Source organism: Aspergillus oryzae, chromosome 1 (assembly GCF_000184455.2).
Source record: "Aspergillus oryzae RIB40 DNA, chromosome 1".
Classification (NCBI taxonomy): Eukaryota; Fungi; Ascomycota; class Eurotiomycetes; order Eurotiales; family Aspergillaceae; genus Aspergillus; species Aspergillus oryzae.
The window spans coordinates 3,474,358-3,492,206 of NC_036435.1; the positions used below are offsets into that span (position 1 = coordinate 3,474,358).

Consider the following 17,849-nt stretch of genomic DNA (forward strand, 5'->3'; position numbering starts at 1 on the left):
ACATATATTGAGGGGAACGTGGGGTACCTGAACCGATGAAGTCAGCGAGTGGAGATCAGCTGCCCTTGTCCAAGCTAAGCTATATACCTTACATGACCTCCACTATTTTTTCCTCATGACATACTCTTGGCTTGCGGAGGGTTTCTTGCGAACGACGGTATGGACTATTAGTTTCATTGAATAATGCAAGCTCGAGGAAAGAAAACTTGCGCCGGATTCGAGCCCCTCTCCTTCTGCACAGTCCCCGAAAACAACGCGATTCTCCGCCACCGCGACACCAATAACCGGCGAAATGCCAGCTTTGTTGCGAAAATTGTGTATCGTCGCCGCCGTTGATGGACTAATTCTCCAGGTTCCCGGGAACGGGTTGCGACACAATGGAAACAATGAATCTTCCTCAATACGGATTGACTATAAAACCGGCAGGGTCTCGTTCAATCCAACCTACCCCGCGGACCAAGATGAGCGTGATGAAGGGATGGAGGCTTTCGGCCTTGTTGGTGAGTAGGCTCTTGACCCTCATAGCCCCATGTATCCCCATGTCACTCGCTGTTACTGTCCTACCGGATTCTGCGTTGTTAACCGAATGGTACCAAAGGCCTTTTGACCGTTGCGTCATACTCCTTCCTTATCTCTGTAACTCAACGCCAACAAGTTGCACAAATCCAAGGAAAGCCTGTTTACTCTATTACCAATGTTGCTATCATTCCAACTTCGTCACAGGAAGATGCTAGCCGCGCAATTTTCCAGGCAAAAGAACAAATCTTGCAAGGTGAAGGTGGGCAAGATGAGACGGCTTCAGAGGAGAGTATATCCGATGTGGAGACTGATAGTGAGGATCTCGATGTTAGCACCATGCCCTCTTCTCCGGTCCGAGAGACTTCCCACATTAGAGGTCATAGTGTCAGCAGTATTGCTGAAGATGTGATCGGGAAAAGGGCACGTTTCGGACGCTTTGCGGCGAATTGGTTGTCGAGGAAGACCCTTGGATTACCAGGATTTGGTACAGTAGGTCAGGAACCTACGGACACGTCTAAAGGTGTTGGCACAGACGTGAATAAGGAAAGTGCCGAAGCAACCGCGTCGGAAGTTGACGTCTCGCTGCGGCAGAGCGCAGGGGATCCGACGGTAGAATTGCTGCCGAAATTACTTCGTTACACGAAGTTGCTTTTTACATCGAATAATTTCTTCTTTGCATATGATTATGACCTCACTAGACATATTGGCGGGCAAAGTTTGGCACTCAACAATAGCCATCTGCCACTACACAAGGTAGTGGACGAATTGGTAAATAGAAATAATGTCTTTGTGGTCTGATCGCACCCAGCTGACCTTGGAGCTTAGTATTTCTGGAATAGGCATCTCATGGAACCATTTATCACAATCGATGCCCATAGTTTCGTGTTGCCGCTGATGCAGGGTTTTGTCGGCCAGCGGGAATTCACAGTGGCGACTACAGAAGGCCACCGACCGACAAGACTAGATAATCCTCAAGAGAGCTCGGAGGGGCGTATCGTCGACGAAACACATGAAACGCAAGCCCCTGGTCTCGATAAGCGAAAATTCCTCCTTACCTTGATTTCCCGGCGGTCGGTAAAGCGGCCTGGCCTCCGATATCTGCGCCGTGGTGTTGATGATGAAGGAAATACCGCCAACAGCGTAGAGACTGAACAGATTCTCTCGGACCCTGACTGGGATCCTGTACGCAATGTTTACTCCCATCTTCAAGTGCGTGGGTCCATTCCGCTATACTTCTCTCAGTCACCCTATACTTTCAAACCCGTCCCCGTGCTACATCACTCGCCAGAAACGAATCAGCTTGCCTTCGATAGACACTTCCGTAACTTGAGTCGAAAGTACGGCAAGATCCAAGCAGTTTCACTCATTGACAAGCACGCGGGCGAAAAGAAGCTGGGGGAGCAGTATGAAAAATATGCGCAAGCTATGAACCAGTCAGGAGGGATAGATGGGACACAGCTTGGCTTAGAGTGGTTTGACTTTCACAATGAGTGCCGTGGAATGAGGTTTGAGAATGTCAGCCGACTTGTGAATAGCTTGGAGAGCACCTTGAACGAATACAGCGACACAGTCGTACACAACAATACTGTTATTCAGGGGCAAACAGGCATCGTCCGCACTAACTGCATGGACTGTCTAGATCGTACAGGAGTCGCACAATGCGCCTTCGGTCAGTGGGCTCTAGAGCGGGAGCTGAAGCAGGAGGGCATCAACATCGACCTTGGCGGCGATTCCTCGACGCAATGGTTCAATACCCTTTGGGCAGATAACGGCGACGCCATCTCCAAACAGTATTCCTCAACAGCAGCTCTGAAAGGTGATTATACTCGGACGAGGAAACGGGACTATCGAGGTGCATTGAACGACCTGGGACTGACTTTGACACGGTACTTCAACAACATTGTCAACGACTATTTCTCACAAGCGTGTATCGACTACATGTTAGGAAATGTTTCCACGCAAGTGTTTAAAGAATTTGCAACGGAGATGCAAACAGCTGATCCAGGAATCTCAGTTCAAAAGCTCCGCCAGAATGCTATAGATACAAGCTGCAGAATTGTGATCAGCGAACAGTCGGAGGAGTTTCTGGGCGGCTGGACGATGCTAACTCCGCGACAACCTAATACTCTAAGAACTTTGCCGTTCGAGGAAGCTGTTCTCTTGCTCACAGATGCCGCCATCTATAGCTGCCGGTTCGATTGGAGCATCGATAAGGTGTTATCATTCGAGCGAATCGATCTGCGCTCCGTAACACGAATCAACTACGGCACATACATCACTTCCATTCTGACCGACACGCAAACTGATCAACGTGGTAACGTTGGCCTTGTTATCGAGTACCGCGAGGGCGATGCAAACGCCCTTCGTGTCAACACCCGCTCATTGCAAAGTAACGTGGACACCAAGACACTCGACAGCAACGCTCCCTCCAGCAATGAATGGGACGTGTACTCCTGGTTCAAGGGTACACCCCACTCGACGACCCGATTTATTGCATTCAAAGCTCTTCCCCTCTCCAACTCTGTAACACAAACAAGGAAGAGCAGCATAACAGTCAGTGAAACAGACTGGGTGCGGTCTGTCTGCGAGGAAATAGAGCGAGCTATGAAGACCGGTGAAGCTCAGCGACCAGAATCAAATGATCAAAAGGAAGGAGCCCCATCCATAATCGAGGCATCGGATATTATTTCCTTAGACGATGCTAAGAAACGGACAGGTATCTTTGAGCATTTGGTTTATGACATCAAAAAGTTGGTGTGGGCATAGAGACCGACAGTATATTTTGTTGTCTTGTGTGGGTTACAAGCGAACACAATTTTTTCTGAGAGACGATATCCTAATATATAGAATACCACATAATGCTCTTGGATTTGTTGAGAGCATACAAGAACCTGCTATCTGTTTTGCAACGATTGGACCTGCTCCCTTTCTATTGTTATTTGCTCTGTTATTTTTATATTTCACATCAAAGTACGGGGTTAGGCACAACATTTAAATGTATGTATAGTATGGCATCAAGCAGATGGCTATGAGATGATGATATATGCGTACCATACTATAGGTCCTTCCTTTACTTCCACATTCAAATTCCCTGGCCACGCTTTCCCGGCAACACCGCATTCCTCAAGACACTGGATATTTCGGCATCCAACCCCCAGTCACCTTCCCACTGTTCCATTCGAACGCCCTCTTTGAAATGCCCTGCTAAATGATTGGTCCTTAACGCCCAATTACCGAGTTCCAGACCACAGAATCCACAACGACTTCGTATATCACCTCTCGTCAAGCGCCAGGCATCAAGATCAGGAATTGGGGTTTTCGTGCAGCTATGGAACTTGCGTAGGTGCTGCCAGAGATGGTCTTTTCGAGTGAACGACCGCTGTTCCATTGACTTCTCTGCACAAACGCGGAAGTCGTGCTCCTCCCAATGGGCTTGGGAAGGCCATGAGAAAGGGCAGAACTTACACGCGAGCGGGTTTAGTTCGGTCAATTCTAGTTCTGCGAGGTTCGGTGTACATATCCACGATTCTAAAGAGAGGTGGACACTTGTCTCGTGACGGGTCCAATCGTTCTTCTTCTTGAAGCATTGTGGGCAGAATGTGCACTGGTACCGGTATTCCTCGGTAGCGTGTGAGGATCGGCGTTTGTGCCGTCTGGGTGGCTTGATAGGGAATGGCAAGGCGCCGTCGTTGGGTGATTGATGACTCCATGCTATGGATATGCTGTCGGATGACGCTTCTGATTGTCTACTCCCGAATCCTGAGACTGAGGAGTCGAAGAGGGAAGATGATGCCGAGTCGAAGTTCAGTGATGGTGATCCGGTTGGGAGATGGTTGGTTTCAGATGGTAAACCACTCCAGCTTGACTCTGCCGTGGAAGATGCGATGGCATCCCTAATCGCTGATTCAGGCACTGGATCATCTTCTGGAGGAGACGCCTGCCATCGCTCCAAGGGTGTCATCGCTGTCCACTGGCTAGTGGGCATTGGTGAACCAGCTCGGTTGATCTGAGGGCGACCGGAGAACTCCATTTTCTGTCTTTGGCGTCGACGGGCATTGGCAAACCACGTCGATATTCGTTTCATAGAGAAGCCTGTCTGACGGGCAAGCTGCGACTTTTGTTCCTCGGATGGGTAGGGACACTCCTGATTCTGAAGGAACCATGCCCGTAAGACTCTGGCTCCTTTTCTGACAAACTGCTTGGAGTCTTTCGGCTCAGTTCTACCTCTCGCATGATCTAGCATAGAGGCGTCGAGCTCGTTCTCTTGCTCCGGAATCGTCATCTGGTCCGCAAAAGCAACATCTTCGCTCAGCTCCCGGAGACCATGGAGATGGCCAATTGCTGGAGCGAGAGTCTCAAACCCAGAAGGTTGGCGTTTTTCTCCTATTGCCAGACTGCATTCGCGGAATAAAGCCACACAGCTCGAGCACGACGTGATTGGGTTCGGATTCGCTGGAGTAGTCCGGATAATCAGGCACTGCAACCGGTGCTTACGACAATAGCTACAGGGATGTGGAGGACAATAAGCACCATCCAGGAATTGAGTTACATCAGTAAGTCCCCGGCGCATAGGCACGGGGTTATATAATTCTGTAGGTTGATCAATAAATGCAGGAGCACCGGTCTTGTTTAATTGGGTTTCCGGCGGGGGCACGGTAGAGTCGCCGTTGATAGGAAAACCTGATGACATGTGGGCTTGTTCAGATGGATCGGAGACTATCCATTGCGACCACTGTTCATGGTTCGGGTCTGAAGAAGCGCTAAGTAGCTCAGCGTTGAGTGCATCCCAGTCGAAGGCAGCATTTTCCTCAAGTGGCCAAGTAAGGAAGTTCATATCTGGCACATCAATCCCATCGGCTGGCCCATCGTCTGGTTTAGTGACTTGTGAGAAGTTTTGTGATGAATTAAATCCAGATGCATCTTCCATGTTTGTGTATATGTCCACAGAATCCCTGAAGGGAAGAAGTGGTTGAGTTCATCTAAAGAATCACGTCACGTTCTCTTTACAAACTTGGAATCTGCTGACTCACCACTAGACTCTGCTAAAGTGGTTTAGCCTAACCGCTGACCGCAATCTTGTCGCTGGAGCCAATAGGATATACTTAATTCTCTGCTGATCTATACCGCTACCTATATCAGAAAATCTATAAGTATTGAATAGTACTCTCTATACACTGAGTAGCTTGTCGTTTGGTCATTCACAACTATGTACATCATAGCAGATTTTACTCGAACGGGTTTTACTCGCATGCAGAATATCTCAGCTATCACTGACAAAAGTCTTCGATCAGTCTCCTGTAGACATTCTCCTGCTGCTGCAGACTCTCGACTTCGACCCATTCCTCTTTGCTGTGCAGTCCATCACCTCTAGGTCCGTACACTATTGATGGAATTCCTACCTCGCTGAGCAGCGCCGCATCGCACCAGAAAGGTGCACTGCTTACCTGAGGAGTATTCCCCAGCACAGCAGTTGCACAAGCGAGCGCTCTCTCAACAAAGGGATGATCAGTCGCCAGCTTCTGTGTCGGGCGGAACATGGTAGCGCGAGGCTCCGAATACCGGAATTTGGGGTTCTCCTGAACAATACCCTTCAAAAGATTCTTAAGGTCACTCAAGATCGACTCCTGCGTCTGACAGGGGATAGTGCGGAATTCAACTGTGATAGTGCATTTCGCGGGATATGAGGAAGGCTCTTCGCCGCCTTGAATCAACCCACAATGCAAGGATGCCGGCCCCAATACATCATCGACAGGTAACTGCTGTTGATATTGCTCAAGAGCACGAAGGAACCAACCAGCATCAAGAATAGCGTCTTGTCCTGCGGCGGGGTTGGATCCGTGAGCAGCAACCCCGAGGATATCGATCTCAACCCACAAAAATCCCTTGTGGGCTGTCACTACTTTGCCCATGGTAGGTTCAGGAACGACAGCTGCATCGGCACGCCAACCTGCTGCCAACAGGTCGCGCGTGCCTTGAGAAGCATCCTCTTCATCAGAAACAGCAGCCACGATCACGTCGCCGCGAAGAATGTTGCCGCTGGCTTTAGCGGCTGATACAGCCGCCAGGGCTGCTGCCAGACCTCCTTTCATGTCGAGACTACCTCTTCCGAGCACTACTTGTCGGCCGTCTTTCTCACCCAAGGTTCCCGAAAGGGGATCTTTCTCGTAGCTCGAAAGACTTACGGTGTCGATATGACCATTGAACATCAAGGACTTACCTCCCCCAGAACCGCGCAAGACCCCGACGATTGATGGCCTCCCGGAGACGGTCTCAATCCAATGATGTTCGATGCCTCGGTGAGTAAACCATGCGGCCAAGTAGTTGGCGATCTGGTTCTCTCCAGCGCCGTCTGTCAAAGATAGGGAGGGATTCGAGGAGTTGATCGTCGTGAGGATCTGCGTCAGCCCGACTGTGTCTTCAATCGACACTTCCTTGGGGATGGGATACGGCCGTGGGCCTTCAGTGCTGAGTAGAACAACCACGGAGTCTTTGTTTAGTAGAGTCTGCGCCTCCTCTGTCACAGCAAGTCGCTTCAAGGTAGCCAACGATGCAGCACCACAAGGACCAGCCTTTATTGACTTGGTAGCCAAGTATTCAACTGCAGCGTGACATTCATGACTAGAAATTGTGACACAAGCATCAACAAATCTCTCCAAATCAGACCACGCAGTGGTTGACACGGTACCACAGTTCATTCCATCCATGATCGTCGGCGACGTTTGAACAGTGACCGGTTTCCCAGATCTGAGGCTAGAATGCAGACAAGGCGCCGAGTCCGGCTCAGCAGCCACAACCGATATGGGCGCATCTCTGGATTTACAATGTCTCGCCACCGCGTGCGCCAGACTGCCCACTCCAACAGGCGTAACGACGACATTACACTGCAGGCCTTCCTTTGCGATCTGTTCATCGACCTCCATCATCATTGTAGAGTACCCCTCTACAATCCACGCGGGAATGTCTTCGTAGCCATCAAATGCAGTATCTTGTACTAAAATGCCCCCGTCAAGAGCCTGGGCAGCGTCTGCTGCCTCCTGCACTGCCTGGTCATAGTCCCCCTGGACAACAATCACTTGGGCACCCTCGCTCCCAATGAGCTGCTGTGTAGATTCATCCATACTCCTGGGCACAAAGATATCCGCCCTGCTGTCGAGCAGTCTCGCAATGAAGGCGACAGCTCGTCCATGGTTACCCTCCGTAGCCGCAATCAGAGTAATCGAAGCATCCTTGACTCTAGCCGACAATTCATCCAAGCTCACCGTGGGCGGAAGGCCCAGATGAGCAGTCACAGCCCGATAACAACCCCACGAGGCACCCAGGACTTTGAAAGCCGGGAGGCCAAACCGATCACTTTCGTCCTTGACGAAAACAGCGCGAACACCTAATTCTTTTGCGAGCTCGGGTACAGGAGTCAACGGTGTTGGGGCGTAGTTGGGCAGTGATTGATGGAATTCTTTGAGACCATGGATGTCCCGAGGGTCGCAGCGTGCATTTGCCGCGGCGGGGTTGAAGTATATGGGCCGGCGAGCAGACATGTTGACAATGATCTGGAATTTAATTTAAAGCAAGGGTATAATATCAGATGGGAAGTATTATTTGAAGTGATTTGCGCACTTATGTAGGGATCTGTCGAGCCCCCGCTCATGTCCAATTACCGAGAATGAGTCCTTACAGCCTTCCGATGACATTCAGGCGCCTTCCATGAACATCTCCACTTAGGTGATAGCATCCACATTCCTTAACCTTACTCTCCATCGGACAGAAAAATTTCTGTTTTATTTTATGGGACATCCTGGAGTTCTTTTCCTATTGGACTGGATGGTGTGGGATATATATAAACAAGTGAAAATGTGAGAAATTTACATTCTTAGTAGTAGGAAGCTGAGGTCGTTCCATGTACTGGATAGTGTAGTACGAAAAGAAATTTAACTCTATCAATTTTATGCCATTCAATGTAATATTATACCAAACAAGAGATAAACACTGCTCCTACATAAATACACTTAGTTCTATTTACCTGACTATGCGTTGGCCTCTTTCTTCATCCGAGCTTGGTCGTAGTTAACCACCGCCTCAAGTAAGGCTTGAGTTCCTAGGGCACTATATATCATGTTTAGCTCTATAACACATTGCCAAAATATTTTGGGCGAACTTACCAATCTTCAGGGCGGCAATACTCCTCCGGATGATGACTGACGCCGTCGCGGCACGGAACAAAGATCATAGTTGAGGGACAGTGTCTACTAGTATTCACAGTATCATGTCCAGCACCGCTGGTGATATCCATGTACTGGCCAGCGCCAACAAGCTCGTCAGCGGCAGTGCGAACTGCATCGATGCAGTCCTTGTTAAACTTGACAGCAGCAGAATCCGTGTCCATCGTCCAGTCGAACGAAACACCCTTCCCATCTTGCTTTGCGATGTTAGCGAAGGATTCAAGACATTCCTTCTGTACAGCGTGCACCACTTCATCCTCGAGATGCCGGATGTCCAGGGTGAATGTTACTTGCGAAGCAACGGTGTTCGTAGACGCGTTAGACGGTATCTTGAGCACACCGGTGGAGGCCAGCGCCCCATGTTGCTTTGCGATCTCGTTCGACGAGGCAATCATCTTAGATGCGGCGAGTAGGGGGTCCTGGCGAGCGCTGAAGGGAGTCGTGCCCGTGTGCGCATCTCGTCCGTAAACGGTGAATGTTAGCCATCTGTATCCCTGGCCGCCTTGGACTACGCCTAGCGACCGGCCGGTTTCCACGAGGATAGGACCTTGTTCAATATGCAGCTCAAAGTGTGCGCCGAGGGGGAAGCCCTCGGGCGAACAGGGGATGTCACCGAGGTATCCATGTCGTTCTAATTCAGAACGGAGTGTTACGTTAGGATCATGGATATCCTGAAGATTCCAGGCCTGTTCAATGGGGATTACGCCAGCCCATACGCCGGAGGAGCACATGGACTTAGGGAACCGAGCTCCTTCCTCGCTGTCATCTTGTCAGTATGTACCAACCTCAGAAACGGACAGGATGGGAAATGGGATATCCGACACAAAAAGAACAAGGGAACTTACTTAGTCCAATTCACCAGACCGACATCATAGTTCGTTTGATACCCATTCTCCTTCATTGTTCGCAACACCTCCAAGGCCGCCATTACACCGAGGATTCCATCATAGCGACCACCACGCGGCTGTGTGTCCAAGTGACTGCCCATGGCAACCATAGGCGCTGACGAGTTCAGTCGACCTTTCTGTCTTGCGAACATGTTGCCCATTTGGTCCACATGGAGTGTGCAACCCAGCTTTTTGACTTCATCATCGAGCCAGCGACGCACACTCGCGTCGGCATCAGTCAGGGTTAGACGAGCCATGCCAGTATCTGTGGAATTCCTACAGTATATGTTAAATGGGGAGCTATTCAAGAGTCCAGGTTATGAAGGCCTGACGTACTTGCCGTATCTATGAGCGGCGCCCCATTCGCACGTTTCGTGCAACGTTTCCCATAGTCGGTTGTGGTTGATCTTGAGACCTGATAGTTGGCGTCGGGAGGTTGTCGAGAATTGTTTCGCAGGGTTTGCGAATAGGGCGCGGCCGGTGCGCTTAGTGAAGTGCATGATGTTGGTGTTTTGAATCTATGCTGATAAAATGATACACAATGTCATGACCTACAAGGGTCGGGGGTCAGGGCGAGTCCTCGATATATAAATAAAATCTATCCGTGTAACGAGAAATATAGTGCCATACGCCTTCTCTCGACAAGGCTTGGTGGAGACAAAAGATACTCCACTTTAATCCTAATAGTATACCATAGTATACTTGTGGATATAAGAAAGTAAAAAGGTTTTTTTAAAAAAACGTGAGGGTAGGCCACCTGTGAACGCAATGATTTGCACTATGGATGTTGAGCGCCTTCCAATAACATCCGGTGGCGGATTCCACTGTTGCCGGACAACGACGCACGGTAACTCTGGTAATACTAATCCACCTGGGGGATACTGCAAACACAGTTTTTATTTTATTTCTTTTTCTTCGTTCTTATTTTGACCTAGGAAAACCCTACTCTCATGTTATGTATCATTATGAGCCAGTTCTTGATTACATTAAACACTAAGTATATACTTCCTAATTTGAGCGGGAATCTGCCTGCTATGGAGCTCATGTAGCATGCGTAACCCTCATAGACAAACAAGACAGCAAACCAATTTAGTCTTAGAAAGACCATATCCAGTTATTAAAGGGTTTTTTTCATCTCTGTCTGAGTCTCATAACACCGGTCATCAACGCCCTCGACCTCCTTGACGAGTTTCTCCATCTCCTCGACCTGTTTCTTGATTTCATTTTGTGTCATCCGCACTTCGCGGTCAAAAAGCTCCCGATTTGGCTTTCTATAGCTTCCTCCAATACGGTCCCAGATGGTCAGAAATTGGCCGTAGTTGTAATTGAAATAGTAGTGGTGAATAGTATGACAGGCGGAACCGTTCACAACAGGTGAGTCCAGAGCATACTCTCCATCATCTACAATGGGTCAGCAAGGCTTATATCATCGGCTGAGACTGACCTAGGAAGCAAACTCACGGATCATAACAGTCCAGATTGTCACAAACACAAACAGGCCCAGGTAGGCGACTTTCTGGAGAGGGAACAGGATAGGAAAGACGTGGTATGACAGGCTCTGTGCCCACCCATCCACCGGGTGAAAGGCGTAGCTGGCAAACGGAGTCGAGATGATCCACTTGTGATGGGGCTTGTGTAGATGCTTATAGACCTTGGGATGATGCTCTCCGCGATGAATCCAATAGATTCCGAAGTCGGTGAACGCAATGAAGATAGGATATTGGAGGTATGTGTAAAGCGGAAACGGCGCCTGGCTGGAGAAATCGTACAGCTTTGTGTATCCCCGGACTTCAGCCAGGAAAAATGGAACAGTGAGGGCTGCCATCACGGGCATTGCGTTCACGGCTTGCGCGATCTCCATGGAAATCTGGTTACGTAGGAATTTTGGATGCTTCATGGCGCGCTTGTCGTAGATGAAGTGAAACGAAAGGGTGGCGCTGAGGAAGTAAAGAATGATGCCAAATAACCTGCCAGAAGAATAACCACATTATCAGCCCCGGTCCGTCTGATAGAAGAGCAGCTATGAGCCCCAACCATGTAATAAGAAACAAACTCAAACTTTGCCGAAGGAGGTGGTCTCTGGGTAAGATACTTTGTGTAGCCCATTTAGAAGGTGATAGGGCGAAATAACGATTAACACTCTCGTTTAATGTTGCCAGTTCTGTGCCATTGGAGGGAAAGTAATGTGCTATTTTCGTTGCACTATGTCGTGGGAGAACCGCTGCGTACAGTCGGTCGAATACTAGGGTATCCAACACATCCAGAATCACATCCATGGTGCACCACTTGATTCACACTTATCGGATGGTAGTGACAAGGCGAGACGCGAATAGGACTAGGAATCACTGTTATTTAGTACCAATTTTTTGCATATAGATTTCTATCAACGCGTGAGCCGGAATACGGGAGTTCCGGGGTAAAGGATTAATCAGAGTAAAAGCCCTAGTCATGGGCATCCCCAAGTAGTACTAGTTACAAAGGTAGTACAGACTTAGCATCAGGAACGGTACCTTGCAGATTGCTAGAAGGCTGCCATTAACAGTGTGGGCTGTGTTGTACCTTACGATGCGGCGGCATACTAGTAAGTATCATGTCATGACCCACTAGAAGATCTCCTGACCCGAGAATCCTTGGTGGTGTGGTATACTCAGATGTTCCTACTAACTCTAGTAACTAATGAGGGAGACTTTATATAGTTAAGGAGAAAAGTATTACCATGGGACTATCAGTGAAACTTGACAAAGTATGTACACTGGTTCATGAGTTCTATACTAACCTATGTCACAGGCTCTCCGGTTTGGTTTATATACATACACTGCGTACTTAATGCCACTACTTTTTATGATATTGCAATTCAACTTCACCTCGTACTATCCTTCAGTCAAGCTCTCATGTCTTTTTTTGATCTTCAATGACCCGTGTGTATAATAGGGATGTGGAATTAGAAGATACTAAGTTTTAGGTGCCTGACATGTGCTTCGTGGAGATACCTGATTCATATCAGAAGCGATATATCGCATATGCACCATGGGATTGAAGATCACTCAAGGGCTATACAATAGTTATGACAGGTTTATCACTTTTCCTAATATTTTACTTTGGAGGTCAACTTAAAGCGGGAGATCGATGCCATCATCCAAAACGTCCAACGGGTCTGCTGAATAAGCAGATGGAGGATCCATGTACGTCCAATACATACTTGTATGTACTGTATCACATTCTTACGTACATGTAACTGTGGCTGCGCATAGTCTCAAGACTGGGATTGCTGCCCAGAAGACTGTTGGTGGGGTAAAAATTGTAATTCTGATATAAGCAGATATGAAGTATTGTATTCGACCCAGCCAAGCCGCCAGCTTCTAAATATCTATCGAGCAGGAAGAGTCCTTGTTGATAACAGTGAGAATAATGCTGCTTACTAGGTATGAACCGTGTCCCCTCTTGGGCACTGGAACTTCAATCGATACGGTAATCGCAGTACTTCTGCGGTTGCCAGAGGTGAAAGAAACTCCCTACCGAAAGTGGAATGGGAAAATTACCACTGGCTACGCACGGCCACAAGACCGTGTCAATACCCACCAATCAAGTAATGCTTGTCAACAGTTCCCATTCAACGAACATTATCGCTTCAGGAAGGATTCGAATTTTCCCTTGTACTTTTTTATAATCTATATGGAACAGGACTGAGAGGGACACTTCGACACCGGACAAAGAAAGAACAAAGTGCCGTTAAATCCGCCACCCAGGAAAAAGAGACCTGGAAAACAGACCTTGTTATTTTGGTTCCGTATACGGTCCGTGATCTCCCATCATCATCGTTCGCCTTGCTACCCTAAAGTTTTTTTTTAAATATTTTTTATTTCTTACTCAATAAAAAAAGCTTTACCCTTTAGTCAGTATTATTGCTCGTAACGGATAATCAGTCACTTTAATCGATAGGGAGGGAGAAATCATCTTATCTTTCAACCTGCTTTTCATTACTTTTTTATTGAAAAGTAAAAAAAAAACCTCTGGGGAAGAAGGGGTTGGAGCCGCTTCGCACCAAAATCCACGGCGGGGTTTCCTGTGCGACTACTGTACACACTTTCCACACCTTCTTTGCAACTCCCTCTCGGCGCTTTTCCTTTTCGCACCCGCAATTGCTCCTCGTCCTCCCCCTCTTGTGTGCACAATGGAGTGGCAACCTCAGGATGAGCCATTGAGGCAGCTAGCTTGCTGTCTCAGGGACTCTTTAAATGCTTATGACCGCAACGCCCAAAAACAGGCCGAACAGGTGTGTTTCCTACCCTGCAATTTTTATCGGAGCCCCCGTCTGTATACCGCTTTTGGATCTCTATACCACCACCTGCGTATTGCAAAATCTCCGGCACTCACACTTCAATAAAATGATTCACTGGCTTCTTCTAACTTGTTTTTTTCTCTCCTTGTTAGATGCTAGTACAAGCGACTTCCTCCCCCGATTATGTCAAATACATCACCTATTTGTTCAGCACACCGCAGTCCCCCCAGCCGGTGGGGTTTGACGAGAGCACTTATGATATGGTCCGCTTTGCTGCTGCCATGAACCTGAAGACAAAGATTCGCGTAGCATACAATACGATTCCTCAACCTTGTCTCTCATATATCCGATCGGTCACTTTGACTGGGCTCCGAGACAGAAACTTTCAGGTGCGGAGCTCGGCCGGTAGCATCATCACAGAATTGGTTCAACAGGCGGGCTTGTTGGCGTGGCCCGAAGTGCTGCATGAGCTTTTGTCCCTCGTGAGTAATGAATCAGGGGATGCTCCAGTCGTGGCACAAGAGGCCGCTATGTCGGCTCTGGCGAAGGTGTGCGAGGACAACCGCAAGATCCTCGAACGAGACTACCAGGGGCAGTGCCCTCTTAACGTTATTATTCCTAAGCTGCTAGAGTTCACTTCTAGTCAGAGCGCTAAGGTCCGGTCCATGGCGCTAGGTACAATCCATATCTTCCTTCCTCACAGACCTCAGGCGTTGGTCGCTTCGATGAACCTGTTCTTGTCGCAGCTGTTCCAGCTGGCCAACGATAACAGCACGGATGTGCGGCGAACAGTTTGCCAAACATTTGCACAGCTGGTGGACTTTGCTCCCGAGAAACTCATCCCGCACATGGAAGGGTTGGTGAATTACATCATTATGCAACAGCATAATCAAGAAGATCCGGAGCTGGCTCTCGATGCTGCAGAGTTTTGGCTTGTTGCAGGCGAACAGGCCAAGCTGCAACAGCCGTTGGCTCCTCATATGCCTAAGATCGTACCCGTGCTGCTTCAGAGCATGGTCTACGATGAGGATGACGCCATCCGCTTGGCAAATGAGGGTGACGATGCCGAGCAGGAAGACCGTGTGGAAGACCTCAAGCCGACATTTGCCAAGTCGAAAGGCTCTCGGTTAGACTCATCAAAGCCTGAGGAGCAGGCTAACGGCAACGCTGCTGCCGAGGAACACGACGAAGACGATTTGAGCGAAGGTGAGATCGAGGACTCGGAATTCGGAGATGACCCCGAGGACGAGTGGACTCTGCGGAAATGCTCGGCCGCCGCGTTAGACGTATTCTCGAACGTCTATCACCAGCCGATCTTCGAGATCATTCTGCCGTACTTGAAGGAGACCCTGCGCCACGACCAATGGCCACAGCGGGAAGCTGCTGTCCTGACCTTGGGCGCTGTTGCAGATGGATGTATGGATGCGGTTACCCCCCATCTGCCGGAGCTTGTTCCCTATCTTATCTCGCTTCTGAATGACTCGCAGCCTGTGGTGCGACAGATTACTTGTTGGTGCTTGGGGCGATACTCTGAATGGGCATCGCACCTCAACGACCCTGCGGAGAGGGCTAGCTTTTTCGAACCGATGATGGAAGGTATTCTTCGTAGGATGCTAGACGGCAATAAGAAGGTCCAGGAGGCAGCCGCATCCGCTTTCGCAAGCTTGGAAGAGAAGTCAGATGCCAACTTGATTCCCTACTGTGAACCCATCCTCCGGCAGTTTGTCCAGTGCTTCGGGAAATACAAAGACCGCAATATGTATATCCTGTATGACTGTGTTCAAACTCTGGCTGAGTGTGTCATGGGAGAATTGTCGAAGCCACACCTTGTCGACATCCTCATGCCTGCTCTTATCGACCGCTATAACAAGGTGTCGGACCAGTCTCGGGAGCTCTTTCCGCTACTGGAATGCCTCGGCTACATTGCTGCTGCGTACGGCGATGCGTTTGCTCCCTTTGCCCCTCCTCTCTTCCAAAGGTGTATCAAGATCATCTACGAGAACCTACAAGAATATATGGCTTCCATCAACAACCAAGCTATCGAGGAACCCGACAAGGATTTCTTGGTTACAAGTTTGGATCTCCTGAGTGCGATCATCCAGGCGATTGATCCCCAGAAGAGTGGCGAGCTAGTAGCCAATTCCCAGCCACGCTTCTTCGACCTCCTCTGCTTTTGTATGGAGGACCCGAACTATGAGGTGCGTCAGTCGTCTTATGCATTGCTTGGCGACTGTGCCATCAGCATCTTCGCGCAACTGGAACCTTTCATCCCCAACATCATGCCGACCCTTATCAAGCAGCTTGATCTGGACATGATTAAAGATGATGATCGTCACACGGGCTTCAGTGTGTTGAACAACGCCTGCTGGTCCTGTGGAGAAATTGCAGTCAACGAAAAGGCGGCCCTATCACCCTACGCCGACAAGCTGTACCAGGGCTTATATGTCATCATCAACAACGAGGAGATCATTGACTCCGTAAATGAAAATGCTGCAATGGCCTTGGGAAGGTTGGGAATGTGCTGCTCGGATCAGCTTGCCCCTCGCCTTGGTGAGTACGCGGGCGCGTTCTTGAAATCTATGAATAAGATTGAATTCACACGGGAGAAGGCTTCCGCCTTCCTGGGTTTCAACCAAGTGGTCATGAAGAACCCGCAGGCCATGGAAGCCAGCCTTGCGGATTACTTCCAGGCGATCGCTGCCTTCCCTACCAAGTCTCTCCACCAGGATGATTACCGTGATATTCAGAGCTCATTCCAGCAGGTAAGATATACATCTTGCGTCGCTCCTTTGCTTCGTTAGATAGCCACTAACAACGCACAGGTTCTGCAAGGCTATAAAAATTTGATACCCAACTTCGATTCGTTCCTCACCCAGCTTCCGGCTCACGTTACTCAGAAACTTCGTTCTGTATACCAAATCTAGATTATGTCGGCACTGCTAGTGTTCAACGAGGGCAAAATTCTTGGCGAAAGGCGCACTAAAACTGCATTGCATCTTTATCTCTTCACCTTTTCCCCCATCTTCTTTTTCTTTTTAATCTACCCCTTGATTTCCCCTTAATCTCTCTAGCCGATGCTTCAAATCTATTGGATGGAGTGAGAAACGACCCTTGTTTTTCTTTTCATTTTTGATCTTCTGTTTATTTCCCATCTATGGCGTGTTGATTTCTTTCGTTGTGGCGATTTCATGCCTGGGCCTGCATAGAGTGAGATCTACTGGGCCTGTACAAACAATCATGAGCCTGGGATAGCATATCCAAGGACTATATACGAGAAGGTGAAGGAATGGACAATGATGACATGCATAATGGACTGACTCGGCGGATGAGTTCTGTGTACCATTTGGTTGATAGATTATTACTATAGTAAATTAACGTAGCAGATAGAAATCCATCAATGAGCGTAACGATCGTTTAGTGAAAGCCTCCTTTCTCTCTCTTTCTTTTTTTTTTTTTTTTTTTTTTTTTTTTTTTTTTTTTTTTTTTTTTTTTTAGTTCCCCCCGCCCCCACCCTTTATTTCTCTTGTTGTACTACTATCTTAGACTGAGATCCAAACGTCGAGTACCCAGATACTCATATGTTGATTCATGTCAAGAGGTGCCTGGACAGTTGTGCTTCTTTAGGTTAGTTTATCCGAGATGGGTCGCTTCGCTTTTAAGTTGGGCCGAAGCGGAGAGGGTTCGGTGACGGGAAACCCTACCGAAGCGCACTGAAAATTATTCAGCACATCTCGACAACCGCCCGCGCCTCGCCTTCAACACACGCTCCTCGACTCGATCAATCGCAACCACAGCGAGAGAATCAATCATTCGCAATGGATTCCGCCAAGGCCCCCGTTAAGCTCGTGAAGGTGACCCGCGTCCTCGGCCGTACCGGTATGACCTGTCCCCGCAGTTTGAAGCATCGAGATGGACAATAGGAAGTTATTGGGATCGAAGGGAGATGAT

The 17,849-nt window shown here is 48.7% G+C and overlaps 6 protein-coding genes across 6 annotated transcripts; 2 read left to right on the plus strand and 4 right to left on the minus strand.

Moving 5' to 3' along the window:
• Positions 1-292: 292 nt before the first annotated feature.
• Positions 293-3,285, plus strand: AO090005001111 (SacI domain protein; the record flags this gene model as incomplete). Its single annotated transcript, XM_001818030.3, has 3 exons — positions 293-500; positions 599-1,287; positions 1,345-3,285. 3 exons carry the CDS (start codon positions 293-295, stop codon positions 3,283-3,285), a joined length of 2,838 nt encoding a protein of 945 aa, XP_001818082.1.
• Positions 3,286-3,601: 316 nt separating this feature from the next.
• Positions 3,602-5,446, minus strand: AO090005001110 (uncharacterized protein; the record flags this gene model as incomplete). The annotated part of the gene is made up of 1 exon (XM_023233184.1): positions 3,602-5,446. The coding sequence occupies one exon, from the start codon at positions 5,444-5,446 to the stop codon at positions 3,602-3,604; it is 1,845 nt and encodes a 614-aa protein (XP_023089227.1).
• Positions 5,447-5,786: 340 nt separating this feature from the next.
• On the minus strand, positions 5,787-8,054 carry AO090005001109 (putative diaminopropionate ammonia-lyase; the record flags this gene model as incomplete). Its single annotated transcript, XM_001818028.1, has 1 exon — positions 5,787-8,054. The coding sequence occupies one exon, from the start codon at positions 8,052-8,054 to the stop codon at positions 5,787-5,789; it is 2,268 nt and encodes a 755-aa protein (XP_001818080.1).
• Positions 8,055-8,540: 486 nt separating this feature from the next.
• On the minus strand, positions 8,541-10,667 carry AO090005001108 (M20 family metallo-hydrolase; the record flags this gene model as incomplete). Its single annotated transcript, XM_023233196.1, has 7 exons — positions 8,541-8,619; positions 8,676-9,494; positions 9,581-9,887; positions 9,959-10,145; positions 10,253-10,294; positions 10,315-10,503; positions 10,569-10,667. The coding sequence occupies 7 exons, from the start codon at positions 10,665-10,667 to the stop codon at positions 8,541-8,543; spliced, it is 1,722 nt and encodes a 573-aa protein (XP_023089226.1).
• Positions 10,668-10,739: 72 nt separating this feature from the next.
• AO090005001107 (sterol desaturase family protein) lies at positions 10,740-11,898 on the minus strand (the record flags this gene model as incomplete). The annotated part of the gene is made up of 3 exons (XM_001818026.3): positions 10,740-11,023; positions 11,084-11,589; positions 11,657-11,898. The coding sequence occupies 3 exons, from the start codon at positions 11,896-11,898 to the stop codon at positions 10,740-10,742; spliced, it is 1,032 nt and encodes a 343-aa protein (XP_001818078.1).
• Positions 11,899-13,793: 1,895 nt separating this feature from the next.
• On the plus strand, positions 13,794-16,825 carry AO090005001105 (putative importin beta-2 subunit; the record flags this gene model as incomplete). Its single annotated transcript, XM_001818025.3, has 3 exons — positions 13,794-13,895; positions 14,054-16,663; positions 16,724-16,825. 3 exons carry the CDS (start codon positions 13,794-13,796, stop codon positions 16,823-16,825), a joined length of 2,814 nt encoding a protein of 937 aa, XP_001818077.1.
• Between the last annotated feature and the right edge of the window lie 1,024 nt (positions 16,826-17,849).